The sequence below is a fragment of the Pomacea canaliculata genome, linkage group LG7 (assembly GCF_003073045.1).
Source record: "Pomacea canaliculata isolate SZHN2017 linkage group LG7, ASM307304v1, whole genome shotgun sequence".
NCBI classification, from domain to species: Eukaryota; Metazoa; Mollusca; class Gastropoda; order Architaenioglossa; family Ampullariidae; genus Pomacea; species Pomacea canaliculata.
Window position 1 is genome coordinate 8,400,991 of NC_037596.1, and position 14,776 is coordinate 8,415,766.

At 40.5% G+C, this 14,776-nt stretch overlaps 2 protein-coding genes across 3 annotated transcripts; both read right to left on the reverse strand.

Moving 5' to 3' along the window:
- Positions 1 to 82: 82 nt before the first annotated feature.
- On the reverse strand, positions 83 to 5,377 carry LOC112568252. The gene is made up of 9 exons (XM_025245453.1): positions 5,268 to 5,377; positions 4,170 to 4,496; positions 3,715 to 3,848; positions 3,239 to 3,443; positions 2,697 to 2,984; positions 2,212 to 2,466; positions 1,812 to 1,955; positions 1,465 to 1,545; positions 83 to 924 (listed from the first exon to the last, which is right to left on the reverse strand). The coding sequence occupies exons 1-9, from the start codon at positions 5,335 to 5,337 to the stop codon at positions 863 to 865; spliced, it is 1,566 nt and encodes a 521-aa protein (XP_025101238.1). The 5' UTR covers positions 5,338 to 5,377; the 3' UTR covers positions 83 to 862.
- A 4,070-nt stretch (positions 5,378 to 9,447) lies between these two features.
- On the reverse strand, positions 9,448 to 14,776 carry LOC112568769. Of its 2 annotated transcripts, none has more exons than XM_025246247.1 (7): positions 14,501 to 14,776; positions 13,563 to 13,696; positions 13,135 to 13,333; positions 12,515 to 12,802; positions 11,540 to 11,794; positions 10,908 to 11,111; positions 9,448 to 9,745 (listed from the first exon to the last, which is right to left on the reverse strand). In XM_025246247.1, exons 1-7 carry the CDS (start codon positions 14,697 to 14,699, stop codon positions 9,717 to 9,719), a joined length of 1,308 nt encoding a protein of 435 aa, XP_025102032.1. In that variant the 5' UTR covers positions 14,700 to 14,776; the 3' UTR covers positions 9,448 to 9,716. The 2 variants fall into 2 exon arrangements, with proteins under 2 accessions (XP_025102032.1, XP_025102030.1); XM_025246245.1 differs by having other exon boundaries at positions 13,132 to 13,333.

Here is a 14,776-nt window from a genome sequence, read left to right on the forward strand (position 1 = left end):
CGTGACTACTTAGCAAATACATACCTCCTCCTGATGGACGAGTTCGTGGAATTTAGAAAGTATCTACGCACATCCCACACACCCAGACATGTCTGCATGTGCACAAACTCCTAAGCCCAAATGAAGTTTTAATAGCCGGAGCTTTTTCATTTTGCTTTTGCTTTGGAAATCCATAAAAGGATTAATGTTTGATACATGTAGGTGAACTGTAACACCAAGGTACACAGTAATGTCGATGATCATTTTTTCTATTGAATGAGCCGAAATTTAGTCATATTTACGAAATAGTCATTTAAAAGTGTTAATATAGTATAAATAGAGCGCTCTAACCACTCCTATCCCCCTGGCCGAGCAATTAGCGATGTACAAATTGCAGATTAAAGTATGACAACATTATAGTTTGAGAGGATACCTACTCTATCTGAGGAAAAGTTACATGATACGCCACAATGCAGACTGTAAGTAATAAGTAATGCTTGTCACAAAAGGAAAATTCTTTGCTTCACTGTATTTCAATATTGATATAATTAATAATCAAGAACATTTTACCGATTTAATTTTAATACTTATGCATAAAAGTTTTACAAAACAATAAAATAATGAAAGGGACAAGAAATTCAAATGCAAAAGAGTTGAAAGAATTTTTTTAAAATTACAATCATCTCTAAGGTCTCTTCAGTTTATCGAAGCACTTCCTCCCTATAAATTTATACACACACATACTTGATGTCTATAAAAGGGGTGTGCGTACATAGATATATAAAGTTATGGTTTATAGAGAGGAGTCTAAGCTATCCTATATATATATATCGCTAGATTGATGAGCAGATTTTCCAACATTTCATACATTAGCGCCTGGACCCTAAACGTTTTCATACAAATTAGGTTCACACCCAGGGTTCACCGTGTTGTGTGCCGTGTTACCTGAAAACATTAAGCAAGACTGCTTAGTAGTACAGAAAATAAGTAAAAACTAAGTTCTAAGTGATTTCGGAAACTTTCACTTTGTATGGTTTTGTGCTTATTGTATGGTTTTGTGCTTATTGTATGGTTTTGTGCCTAACCCTGTACTCTAGGGAATCAGCACTGATAGAGTTAACATTGTGTGCTTGATCTTATGGACTGTCTAGCTCTGTTAGGCAGGCAGAAAAAACGAAAAACTACTGCGTCTTGTTCTAAGACAAAAAAGACAAATTACTAATTATTATGTATAATACGTCCTTAATGTCTACTTCTGTCTACAACAAAGGAAACATTTGATAGCTCTTATAATTAATAAACTAAACAAAATGAGTTCACACCACACACATCACACCCACCCCACAACCACACGAACACATATTACACCCACCACACAAACACATACACATACACACACACAGATACACTTCCACACACACACACACACACAGTAACAACCAGCGACGATTGTCAGGGGCAGTATGAACTTAAGTATCAACGTACTCTGATTTGTCTCCCTTCCCGATACTTCGTACAGACAGGAGTAGTGGTTCTCTTGACACTCTTTCCGACTGTCAACCGACTCTTTTTAAAGTTCCATATGAAAAGAAAAGGGTTTATTATGTACACGCTCATACACATGCACATGTGCACGTAAAACCCGCTCAAGCATTCTTGATACTGAGGCAGCTGACAGTAAATACACACTTCGTCTTGGAAATAGACTTTCAATTTTATCATTAAACAACGTTTATGTCTCAAAGAATATGATGTATTTTAGACTTATAGGAGGCATTACTAATAACTTTATTAACGTGACATTTTTCTGGAGTCATCTTGAGAATACATACCTGCAGAATGACGTCTGTGAATCCACATGATGACCAGCACCAGACACACCATCAACACCGATACACCGAGGGCTGCCCCCACACTCGCACCTACACTAGTCGCCATGGTGTCCTTCACAGGGATGCTGCTAGTAGACACACAGTCTGTCACAGACAGACGATCATAGGAAGTCACATTTCAGTTGTCAGGAATTTGTCGTTGTTCGTAATTTGCGCTTATTTGATTAAAAATAAATAAATCGAACATAAAAACTGTTCAACAAACCAAAGAATAATTAAGGAACTAAATCCATTCAGTTTTACCAGGCGTGCATTGTGTCATGCATGCTCAATAAATTATAAGATTTTATTCAGCTTCAGATATTTTTTCATGTTTTAGGCTACTTATCTGCTTATCTACCTGTGAGCGTGACGACGACACTACTGGTGACACTGTGTCCGTTGTTAGCGTTGTTAATGACTGTGCACGTGACCTCCTCCCCATCATCCACCGCGCCACGGGAGGTGAACACGCACACTGCACCTTGCTGACCTCGACACAGACCGCCCCACTGTATCATGTCCGGTGTGAATGGTTTGACCTCATCCACAGTGCAGGTCGCCGTGACCCCACAGTTGGCGGATATGACCTGGATGCTTACATCTCTTGGACCATCTGAACGAAGCATAAACAGATTGACTTTTGGAAACTGTACCTGGCATCCCAGTAAATGATTCGCATCAAATTATTATGCACGAACTCTTCGTTGGCAATCTTTTTGTCATAATGTTATCCAACTTAGAATCAAAAATATGAATGGAAAGTTCATATTGGGATTAAGACACCGAGTGTGTGCGAGGATATGAACGTGTGTGTGTGTGTGTCCATGCGCTTGAACTACTCACACGCTACACTGCTCGCCACAGTCACGTGCTGCTTGACCACCCAGTCCAGTTGACACGTGACTTCTACGCCATCATGCGAGCGGTTCACGCGGTTCGTGGGAAACTGTAGCTGCGTGACGCCATATCCACCAGATGATATGACGTCATCCCCAACAAGCCACTGCAGTCTGCCAGGTGGAGTTCCTAACGACTTAGCGCTGCACATGCAGGTGATGGGACCCCCTTCCGGTACATAGGTCAAGGGACAGTTCGTGGTCGGTGGAGATGGCTCGGATATCACAAAATAACCTCGTGGTCAACAAATAAAACACAGTTAAGCGTTCATTTCAACTTGCATTTTTAAGACAATCGAAATTAGTTTTTAAAGAATAAAAGGTTTTTTTTCACGCAGTGACGTTGTCTTGTCGACGGTAACCCTTTACAGTCACTTTCTACTCTTGTCAGAAGACAAAAAAAGATTAGTCTGCTTTCACAGACTGTTTGACTAGTTTTGTCACAATTATTATTAGCAACAATCATTAACTCGTAATCTACTTCCTTACCTCTTATTTTTGGATGAATTCTTAAATCTGTTGGTCCATTTGGAACGATGTCACCAAGGTAGTAATAGTTACCACCCCTGTCCGGAAGAGACCACGTGACTGTCAAAGTTCCCCTGTAGTACAGCAGCTTGTCGGTGTATGGTTTTAAAGACGTTTTAGATACAACAGGGGGAAGTCGAGAAAAAATAGTAGAGGACCCATTTACCTGAAACATAATTTCGCGTACTAATTAGATCTTGTTTGCACATTATTTATTACGATTATGAGCTCCAGATAATTACTTAACTATTCATAATAAGTTTGTCGTTTGGTTGTGTGATCTGTCTAGAGAAAGCCTTAATTAAATAGGAATGTAACCAACAGATTGTCATTACTCCAGAGAAAGAGTAGCAAATAGTATTGACAGACAGATAGACAGATGAGAGATGTAAAGTAATCAAGATGGATGCAATATGGGCTGACAGCGATCTACATACCCCTACAGTGTATTCTTTAATGTCCACGTAGTAGGAACCCAAGGCGGAGAAGACTTTTTGTGTGGAGAATACCGCAGTCAGACTCCAGTTTTGTAGATTCATTGTCACATTGAAATCTTCAACTTCAAATGGATCTGACAAAGAAAACATTACAAATGTTGGCCTTGTAAACAAAAAAGGACAAATTTAATCACTTCCCGATCAACTCAACAACCCCTGTTACACTGATGCTACAAAGCTGATTTAATTCGCACACTGATTGCACCCGTAAATGTTGAATGCTTTACACAATGTGTTCTAGCACAAAAGATCCATTTTACCACTTAGAAAACTTATACTAGACATAGCTAGGTGGTGGTGGTGGTGGTGGTGGTGGTGGTGGTGGTGGTGGTGGTGGTGGTGGTGGTGGTGGTGGTGGTGGTGATGATGATGATGATGATGATGATTTTCCTTACAAACAACGTCCTGGGTGCAGTTATCGGACAACGTGGTGCCGTTACCGAAGACTACTGAACACACCAGTGTTCCCGCCATTTCCCTCGTAGCGTTAAAGGTAATACCGATGTAGGTTGGCCCTCGAGATTCGCTGCTGATCGCCGGATGATATGATCGACGTCTCCAGGGAAAGGTCGTGGCAAGAAGGACTGACTGTCCGGCTCGTGAAATGAGAAACCAATCGACTCCCGTCGTGTTAGAATACAGGTAGCTACATGAAGAATAACACCGGTCAAGTTCTCTCCTCCTTGTGACGCCATTGTCATTGCACGGAGAGATGGCGATACCTTCCAAAAAAGAAACAAGTGAGTAAGAATTCAGCTATAATAACCAAGAACGATGTTAAAACAAAGATCGTTTGTAAAGCAATGAATGAATAGAAAATTTGCAAGAAAATCTTAACTGTAGGTGTGATCGCCCTTTAAGCTTCTCTATGCTCTGCTTAACTGTTTCTGTTTGTACCGAGGTCATCATAAGCATGAGGGGGAATTGTAGAGAGGGAGGAAGAGACTGAAAATAGCACTCCTCTTAGTTTCCCCTCCTGACCCCTGACCCCCGACCCCCATCCTCCACGAGGGTATAATTTATAAAGTTGCTTGAATTCCCTGTTCTGGGAAGAAAGCAAAACGTTACTACTATCGCCCATGATGTCTTGGATTTTCTAGAGTAACCTTTTACTTCATACGACTATTTACTCCATTGTCATATTAATGAAATTGTTTATGTACATGTGTTCACTAAGACAACACTTTTAGCCTTGTAGGAGTTCTTATTACATAGTTAAGTAAATAAATTATATAACAGCAGGACGTCATAATACTAAGAGAATGAAATTTATGTTTCAAGTTTTTTTCTTGGTTTTATTAGTTGTTTTTGTACGGTTAGTGCATTTGGCTTTAGAGCAGAGTTGATAACAGCGGCCTCAATAATACATTGATAATCGCATTGTCATAACAGTACTACAAGTAGTGGGACTTGTGGTTGTGTTGTTCTTAGCAAATAAAAAGTTAGTATTTTGTGAGAAGTTGTAGAAAAAGTAGCATAAAAATTCTACATACTGTTCACGTTGTAACACAAGATGAGCAAAATCACAAGAGTTGTAGCCACAGCACCAAGTACCCGCACCATGGTTCGAGGCTGTCTGAGACTGATCACACCGTTGATCAAACTTTCTTGGATTCGTTTGACAAGTTATCCAATCCCTAACATTATTTATAAGCTTTTCTTCATATCTCATTGCCTCATTTGAATATTGCTCAACCAGGAAGATGAAGATTGTACAGTTACGTGGGGAAGGACGAGGTCACCCGAGTCTTCATGAAGCTGACAATTAAAATCTTTCCGGTGTAATATACTAAATATGGATCCGAACCTTCCATACCCTAAGGCTGTATTCCAACACCCACACCCACACACACTCTTAAACTTATGCATTCATGCGTCAATTTATTAAGTGTCCCTCGAATCTTTTTTCTGGTGGTCAGGAGTGTTTAATTTTATTTTTTTATTTTAAACGCATAGACAAACTGCGCTATTTCTCTGCATTTAATACATTTTTAATGATGACAAGCAATTTAATCTGAACAAAGTCGTTTTGTGGAAGGCATTTGTGGAGACTTCAAGCAGACTTAAAATTCCTTGACTCGTCTCCAATCATACCTGTGTCATCTTGCTTCACCAAAGTGGTCTTAAAGAGGAATGCTAAGAAATAATTACTGCTTCCCCAAAAATAAGCCCTAGAATGATTTTTCAGGATGCTCGTGATGTCCTACCTCAAATATAAGCCTTAGTTAAGATTGAAAGAATTCATCAGTATAAATGTTATTAATATAAGAGATTTTTAAGTCCAGACCGGAAAGCATGTAGCATCTCTACTGTACAGAGCGATGCTGGGGTCAGTGAAAGAGAATAAACGACGACCGAACCTCTCCAGTCTGGTACCTGGGACAGTGAGAAAACCAGCGAGGGAAGAACGTGAGGGCAACACAAGTTCAGATAGAATGTGCGAGGAAGTTAACAACATGATAACAAAGTATGACCCTCTTGAATTCAATGCAAACTCAATGACATCCGGTGCAGGTTCCACATGTGACATGATCAGCCTTCCGCTTGCGAAATACAGTGCGATCGCCATTGTTCGCATCTCTCTGGGGCTTGTCGAGCAGACGGTCAGAGAGATCAACCAAAATAAGGGAATAAAGTTAGATAGCTCCCTGATCGGTACCAGGATGTCAACAGCTAAGTATGAATGAGTGGCACTCTCTCAAGTATTAAATATCTGAACATCTCAAATTTAAAAAATATTTATCTATCTATAACGTTATTTATGAAAGAAAATTAATTATTAAATATTTCTAAGAGTGTCCTTCACTTTTATATTTTAAGTTCTATGTATTAAATAAAAACCCCAGACCCAGGAAAAAAAATAATTTTCACCCTTAAGTGCATTTCAAATAAAAGTGTGTTTTAGCAATTTTTTACTTATTCATAAAATTTAAAGGGCGCGCGCTCGCGCACACACACACACCCGTCCGGACAACAGTTTTCCTTGAGTGTCTCCGTCGCAATGTGAATACTTTTTAAAATGGCGTTTATAACTGCCTGCTGCATTCCATTCCCCATCTCACTACTAACAATTTTCATTCTATCTTAAACTTTTCGCTCCTTATCCTTCTTTTGTGACTTTGTCAAGACATACATCGGTGACAAAGAATGATGAAGAAATGGATTTAAACTAGCTGAGGACACTCAAGCTATCGAAGATGAAAATGTTTAGAGAAGAAAGTGGGGTAGTTGGTGGTCATTTTATTCTTCACAGAGTAAAGCACTTATTTATATTTAATTGGACTTTTCTCAATTCAGCATTACTCCAAACTCAACTTCTTCTAATCAGATTCTCAGATTTTCAGAAGCACTGGAGGTTCTAGTGTAGCTCACAATTTTCTGGGTAAAGCTGATTATAATATATCCGAAAACAATTATTTCTGTCATCTTTGGTTTCAGCTGAAACATCATCATAATAATAATCATCATCATCATCATCATCATCATCATCATCATCATCATCATCATCATCATCATCATCATTCATTATCATTATCTGTCAAATACCAGAAATACCTATCTAAACAGGGTGGTCATTGTAGATTTTTTAAATGCTTTTTAGGCAGATTAAATTTCTTTTCCATATTTTTAAGAAAATGTGTTCACGGAAATTTACACAAAAAACTACGGAGTGGGTGTGGAAGCTGCAGTGAAATTTGGATAAAAAGTAAAATATTTTGAATTTGCGTCTGGCGTGAAGCAAGGTTTTGTTAAAGTCCTTTACTATCTTACAATTTTATTTCGGAAACATTTATTTATTATACAATGGAGCACGTTGTGTATATGTTCTTGCTGTCCCGCTAAGTATCCTCCTTCTGGTGTATGCATATAATACATATAATACACGCGCACGCGCGGACACGCACACCCACATACAAAATAAAGGGTATCCTCTGAAATTACATGACAATCTTTGTTCTGCGTAGTATATTTTTTAGCCTGGAGACACCTGTAACATATTATTAACACTGAAATAAATGTCGCGTGTCATGATTTCGTCTAGGTCTGCATCTCTCTCAGCGCGTGGGGACGCTCCTGTATTGGAGAGGTAGCTGACAGCAGACGACAGTCAACGTGTGTTTTCAGGCTATTTTTGTCCGGTTCGCGGGAAGAGGTCAAGGCCTTCGCCCGTTGTCTGTATCAGCACCTGACGTCACAGGCTTGCGACGTCACGTGAGGTTTGCTTGAGGGGGGGCTGCTGGGGAGAGATTTCTTACCAAGGTGCTGAGTAGAGCGGAGAGGTTTGTTTTTTTTTGAGAAGACGGCTGGAGTCTGTGCTGTGAGGCAAGGTGCCGGTTGTATGCTCTGCCACGACTGACCCAAGCTTGTGGGCACTGAGAGGCTGGTTGTACTAGCGAGTTGATGCCAGCAGTGACCACCGGGACTTGTGGAAAGTGCATTCGGCTGTGACATCCAGTGTCTACGGGAGTGTGCTTCCGTTTCTTCTCGGGGTGACCGTCGGTCATTAACATAAGCCGTGTGGGTGAGTGCATATTTTCCCCATTGTTATGTTTGTTTTTGGATGAGAGGCTGCACACGCCTGAGCATTAGGATACGCGAGTGTGTGTTTACTCCTTATGAGTTTATTTTTGTATGTGTGTAATTTAGGGCTATTTCATGTCTTGGTTTAAGGGGGTCTTGGAGGGGGAAGTTTTGTTATTTTTTCCTGTAGCCTTTTAGTGACCGTTGTTCTTTTATTTATTTCAGGCTTTTTGTGTATGTCCGGGGTGCACGCCCTTGGTGTGTATTTTCTGTGTACTTCCTGTGTTTACGTGCTATGCGTGCGTGCCTTGTGTCCTGGCTCCACGCCCTGTTGTTCGACGAGCATTCGTCTGAGATATAATCAACCATTCTGCACTTCTTTATTTGTGATGTCTACGTCTACGGGTTCTACACCTGCATTCAGAAAGGGAACTGTACTGTGAACCAGCTCCTGAGACTGTGTACTAAGCGCCTCAAGCCCCTGTTCTGTGTTAAGAATTAAAGACTCAGGGGGAAACTACGTTTAACTGACTGTACTGGGCCGCGGTGCGCGGTGGTTGGTTTTTTTTTTTTTTATATATATATATAAACTGCTGTGTTATAATTTGTGCGCGTTTGCGCTTTGTTTTTATTTTCTTTGCGGGTGAGTACTCGCATCGGTATTTTCTTTTTTTTTTTGGTTGTATTAGGTATTTGGGTGTTTGGGTATATATATATTTTTTTTTATTAAACTTCGTATTTGTGTCGTTCTTTTCGTCTTTGTCTTGGTCTTCGCTTTGGCACGGGTTCGAGAAGTAAGTCGCATCCTGCCTCCGGCTGAGTGACTGAGCGTGTGTGGCCTGCTGTGTGAGTGGCCTTGAGCGTGCTCCGTGGACGCTGGGGGGTGGTACGCGACAATAAACATTAAAATATGAAAAAGTGTTCAGAGCAAAATACAAAACCCAGAAAGAGTCCACGACCTTCAAGGACTTCATCTGAAAAAAGCCTGATCCGGATCCGATAAACAAAGGAGTGAATTTCCATAGATATCACAGTTAAATACTCAGATCGCTACCAAATTAACTTTATTTAAAAAATAATATCTTGAAAATACTAGTTAATGTATAAGCTGCTTTTTGTGATTCGCTTTCAATATTTTGTGGGGGGGGTGGGTTATTATTTGTTTTGGATTTGGTTTGTTGTTGTTTTTTACAAATTTTCTTCAAAGGAACTCAAATCAATAAATCTCAAGTGTTTTCAGTTTTATAAAGTGCCGCCTATCTCATATTTTCCGTCCTTGTGCTGAATGGTCACAGTACAAACTGTAGTGCTACTCTCGGGCCATTGAAATCGAGTATCCTTTCGCAGTGCCCTTCTTCTTCGTTTATTTTCTTCAGCGTTTTTTATCTTTATTCTTCCTTAACTTGATGCCTGAGTCCTGATCATGCCTGTGAGGTCCAGATTGAAGAGCCTGAAAAAGAATCAAAGCCTCTGGTGTGAAAACACATATAGAAGCGTCTAGAACAGACCTGGGCAAACGCCGGCCCGCGGGCCGGATCCGGCCCGCCTCCTGTCTCTGACCGGCCCGCCCGCTGGCCCGCCCGCTGGCCCGCCCGCCAGTATATATACTATATACTGTATACAGTATTGGGTAAAACTGAGTTAACTATATTAGTCCGGCCCTCTAACACCATCCCAATTTCTCATGCGGCCCTTTGGGAAAATTAATTGCCCACCCCTGGTCTAGAAGCTACTTCTTGTTGATGCACTAGTATGAAGCGAAAGACTCTTGGTTCACTCTGTATAATGGTAATGTTACGGGGGTCAGAACGCTTGATGTATTAAATTATATTTGAATGCTTATGTGATAAGGATACCAAATCATTTTAAAACTGACACCACGTTGGTGAAATCCGCTTCAGATGTCCTGCATTTCTCAGAAAAGTCTTCATAACAGTCCAAAGACAAACGCACCATAACATTTCAGAGCAAAATCCCATTTAGGAAAAATTGCTTTCATTACAAGAAGGGAAAAAAAAGAAGTTTTGAGAATCCTTCGGGACAGCTGAGACAATATTATTCTGTTTAACAACAATTTTACTTGATGACCTGTCCTATGGAGAAAACTTCATCAACTTGCATACAGCACCAACAGATTAAGGCTGTCTTTTGTTGTTCCGACCGTACGACTTGTGAAGGCTCCTGTGTGTGAGTGAATGTAAATAAGGTGTGAGTTTGAACCATAACTGTGAGAGTCTAATTGGGGGAACGGATATGAACGTATTGTGATGTTTCGTTGTTGTGCTTTCATATTGAGCTGCATCTTATTGCCCTCTGGGATAAATAAAGTCTTATCTTAGAAATCCTGGTGGCTAATAGATTGGCATCAATACCATTTGTCTTAAAAATGCAATTTTACTGAGAAATAAAAAAGTGCAAGACAAACATCACAAACTGTTCAAAATTAGAGCGCATAAACTTTTTCTTGTGTCCTGTCTTTAGTTATGACTCCTCAAGACAAACTGTCGAATTCGGCAATATTGTGGTAATTAGTGTATAAGGTCATCTACAAGAGAAGAATAAAAGCTTTATAAAATAATCTGATTTAATAATCGAAATTTTGCTTTGCTTACCGTCATTTCTACCTTGATTGTTATCTCTTCTCCTGCCTTTTGTAATCCACTTTAGGCCCACACGTAGGAACAACTCGATGGCCACGGTGATACTCAAGCTCACGCTGAAGCTGATAGCCACGCTCTTGGACACGATGACACTGTCAGACTGGACAACGATGACAGTGTTATTGGCGGCCACATCATTGCCTTTATCTCCGCAAGCTGTACAACATATAAATACAAACGTTAAGAACGTTTCAAACTGACAAAAAACACTAAGGGCCAGTTCTCCGTACCATCAGGCGAATCGCTGTCTTTCTAAATACTAGGACTAGGTGTCGGGGTTTTTTTTTTTTTTTAACGTGAACTGTTTGGACCGAGAAGACTGATCTACTTGAGTATTAGACAGATTCTACATCTTGTGGTACAACTTGCTGAAGCAACAGCCACACAGCCGTCTCACTGATTGTATTGACATCTACCTCCTTAATCGAAAATTAGGAAGTAACTCCCTGAAAATTTGAAGAATTCGTGCTTCTATCTGATCTGCTAAGGAATGCAAGCTACATATAACCTGCACTTCTGGTGTTCTTGTGGATTTACCTATCGACTTCATCTGTTCTGTATTTTCCAAAAGAATTGTTCCCTACCTGAGACCGTCACCTTCGCCCTGGAACTGACGGTGTGTCCATTATTAGCTTGGTTGATGACTGTGCACGTGACCTCCTTCCCATTATCTTCCTCGCCTCGAGACGTGAACGTGCAGACGGTCCCTCGCTGCCCTTGACACAGCCCACCCCACTGCACCAGGTCACTTGAGAAGGGTTTCACGTCGTCCACGGTGCATGTCGCGATGACCAGACAGTTTTTCGAATGAACCTTAATTCTCAGATCTTTCGGACCGTCTAGAAAGAAACGAGGTTTGTGCTGCTGTTGTAAGTATATGGTAAATTCTGGATCGCATTGGAGTCTCATTTGGAGGGAGTGTGGAACCTTATGCACTAGTCAACTACTCACCTACACTTTTATCTTTACATTATCGTTATGAACACGATTTTTTGTTGTTGTTTTTTTCAATCTGTTAAGTCTTTAAAATTAAAAATTCCTGCTAGAAAAATGTTTGACACACATTGATGCACAAGTCGCAAAATCTAGAAGTCCATGTCGGACTTTCCGACAGATACTTGAATACTACAATCTTACATATTTGTAAGCGACTCGGCAGATCGAGCGAACTTATGAAAGGGGAAATCACGAACGCTGTTAATAACAAAAAAGATGTAATGGAAGAGGAAGAAAAGAGAAAACCCATAGAACTTCACCGCAGCCACCTCCCCTGATAAACTTTGTACATTCAGAAAGAAATATGTGTACCCTGAGATGTTAGATTATATCTGAGCCTAAAACTTTACCAACGTCACTATCGTGACGTCACTAGCGGATGTTTGACATTTGCACTGCTGGACCACTCCTATATGAAGTATCTTCGGCGAAAACAATTTTGCACTTGTGCAGGTCGAATTTTCCAAAATCGGAGCTAAAAGACTGACAGAGTTTAAAAGTTTCGATCACGTGATAACTACTTTAAGCGCCATTACACGTATACACAAATGTAGACTACTCACACGCCACACTGCCTGTCACAAACACATGTTGCTTGACCACCCAGTCCAACTGGCAAATGATTTGCATGCCATCGTGCATCCGGTTCACGCGGTTCGTGGGCAGCTGCAGCTCCGTGACGCCATATCCGCCAGAGGCAATGACGTCATTTCCCACAAGCCACTGCAGTCTGCCGGCTGGCCTTCCCAACGACTTCGTGCTACATTGACAGTTGAACGGGCCCACTTCCGGAATAAAGGTCAGGGGACAGTTTGTTTGTGGTGGCTCTGGTTCTAGTATGTTCATCCATCCTGATGAGGAAGAATCACAGATTGGTAGGAACCAAGTATTGCTTGCGATATCACAAACTAAATTATCCTTTATTCTTGCTGCCAGCAATGAGAGACATTGTTCTTGCTGTGACCATTATTTCCATTTTCCCCCTTCATTCTCATTATTTTTGTGATCTTAGGAAGTGACAAAAAATGTGTCAATAAAGAACTCTTTGCTTAGAGACAACAGTAAAGTCTTAATAAAACATGATATATATATATAAGCTGAACGAAACGATTAATTAAACGTTTTTTAAAATCTCTTATTCCACAAAGAAAGGTCATCAACAACAGTACCATTTCCTTACCATCATTCTTCGGGTGAATTCTCACTCCTGTTTGTCTGGAAGGGACGAGGTCTGCTGTGTAATAGTAGTTACCGCCTCTGCTGGGCATCGACCACTTGGCAGTCAGCTTTCCCCTGTAGTACTCAGTTGAACTCAAGTTGTACGCCGTCAGGGAAGTTTGTGTAGTCGTGGAACTCAGGCGATGAAAGTAGACGTCAGAAATCTGGAAGTAAGAAAATAAACTTCCATTATTTCAAGGATTTCTTCGGGTATTACTTTTAAGTACTTTTCGACATTTATTCACCAGTCTTGAAATGTCATTGAAAAAAATTTAAAATATATGGTCATGAAGCTAATTGTAATTTTTTATCTCTATTTCTATCTTTCCTGTATTTGTGGTTATACTAGTTTATAAAGGACTAGCTTGACGAGTTGATTGCAGACAGACCTACCCCAGCGATGTTCTCCCGGATGTCCACATCATAAACGCCAAGGGCAGAAAAGACTTTTGAGGTGGAGAAGTCAGCAGTCAAGGTCCAGTCCTCGAGGTTTGTATTGACATTGATCTCCATCATTTCAAAGGGAGCTGAAAGCAGAAAGAATATTTGTACCCTAGTAGACTCTTTTGAGCCACTGAGAATCTGTTTTTATTATTAATAAGTCAAACAACTACTTCAACGATGTCCCTGTTAAACTTGCAAACAGATAAGAGACCCGGAGTGTTCCAAGCTGCGAGAGTGCCCCTCACGCTTCGTTATTTTAAGTTATATATCTTTTTAAAAAAATCCCCAAACCTGAGGAAAACATATTACTCTTCTTTTTAGTATATTTCAAAAAAAGTATTCACACTTTTTGTACTTATTTTATTTTTAACTTTTAATTGAGTGTTTTATAATTTTGTTATCGATTTTTTTCGTCTTAGTTTGTGAATTTCCTTCTTTAAATCAGTGTGAACTATATACAAATTATTAATATTAAATACTTAAATGGCGACACTAAATCTGTCATCATTCTAATTCTCAATGAAGCCTTCTTCTAACAATGCCATTTTCAGAAAAGAGAAACCTGTCTCCCAGTCTAAGGGAAGGAACTATTGTGAGAAAGTGAAATCAAGTCTGCACAGCTACATTTCTTCAAATTTTAGCTTTGTGAGGAGAAAAGAAAATTTAATTATTTTACTACACTTGTACTGCTGGAAAGAAACCAGTCTGATACTGGTTCAAAACTGCCGAGAGCAATTGTAGCCGTTGAGAAAATGTGGCGATTTTGATGTCTCGGAAACATGACTGAAAACAACGAAAAAAAAAACAACCTCCGTTCAGGTTTTGATGAAGAGTTTAGAGAATTGACAGGTCTGTATTTATAAGAGTAATTATTACACATCACTTACACACAACATCGTGGTCGCAGTTGGCGGAATCCGTGGCGCCGTTGCTGGAGACCTGGGAGCAGACTAGTCTGCCGGCCATAGCTCTAGTGGCGTACAGCTCCATGCTGACAAAGGTGGCCGCTGGCCGCACGAGGCTGCTGACCGCCGTGTGCCTGAGGGTGCAGGTCAGAGTCCGCGTGCAGGTGCCCAGACTGACCATCTGGCCGGACTGCGAGACGAGGGTCAGTGTGACGGAGCTGTCTTGACCCAGGCCAGAGCATCCGAAAATGGCGCGGG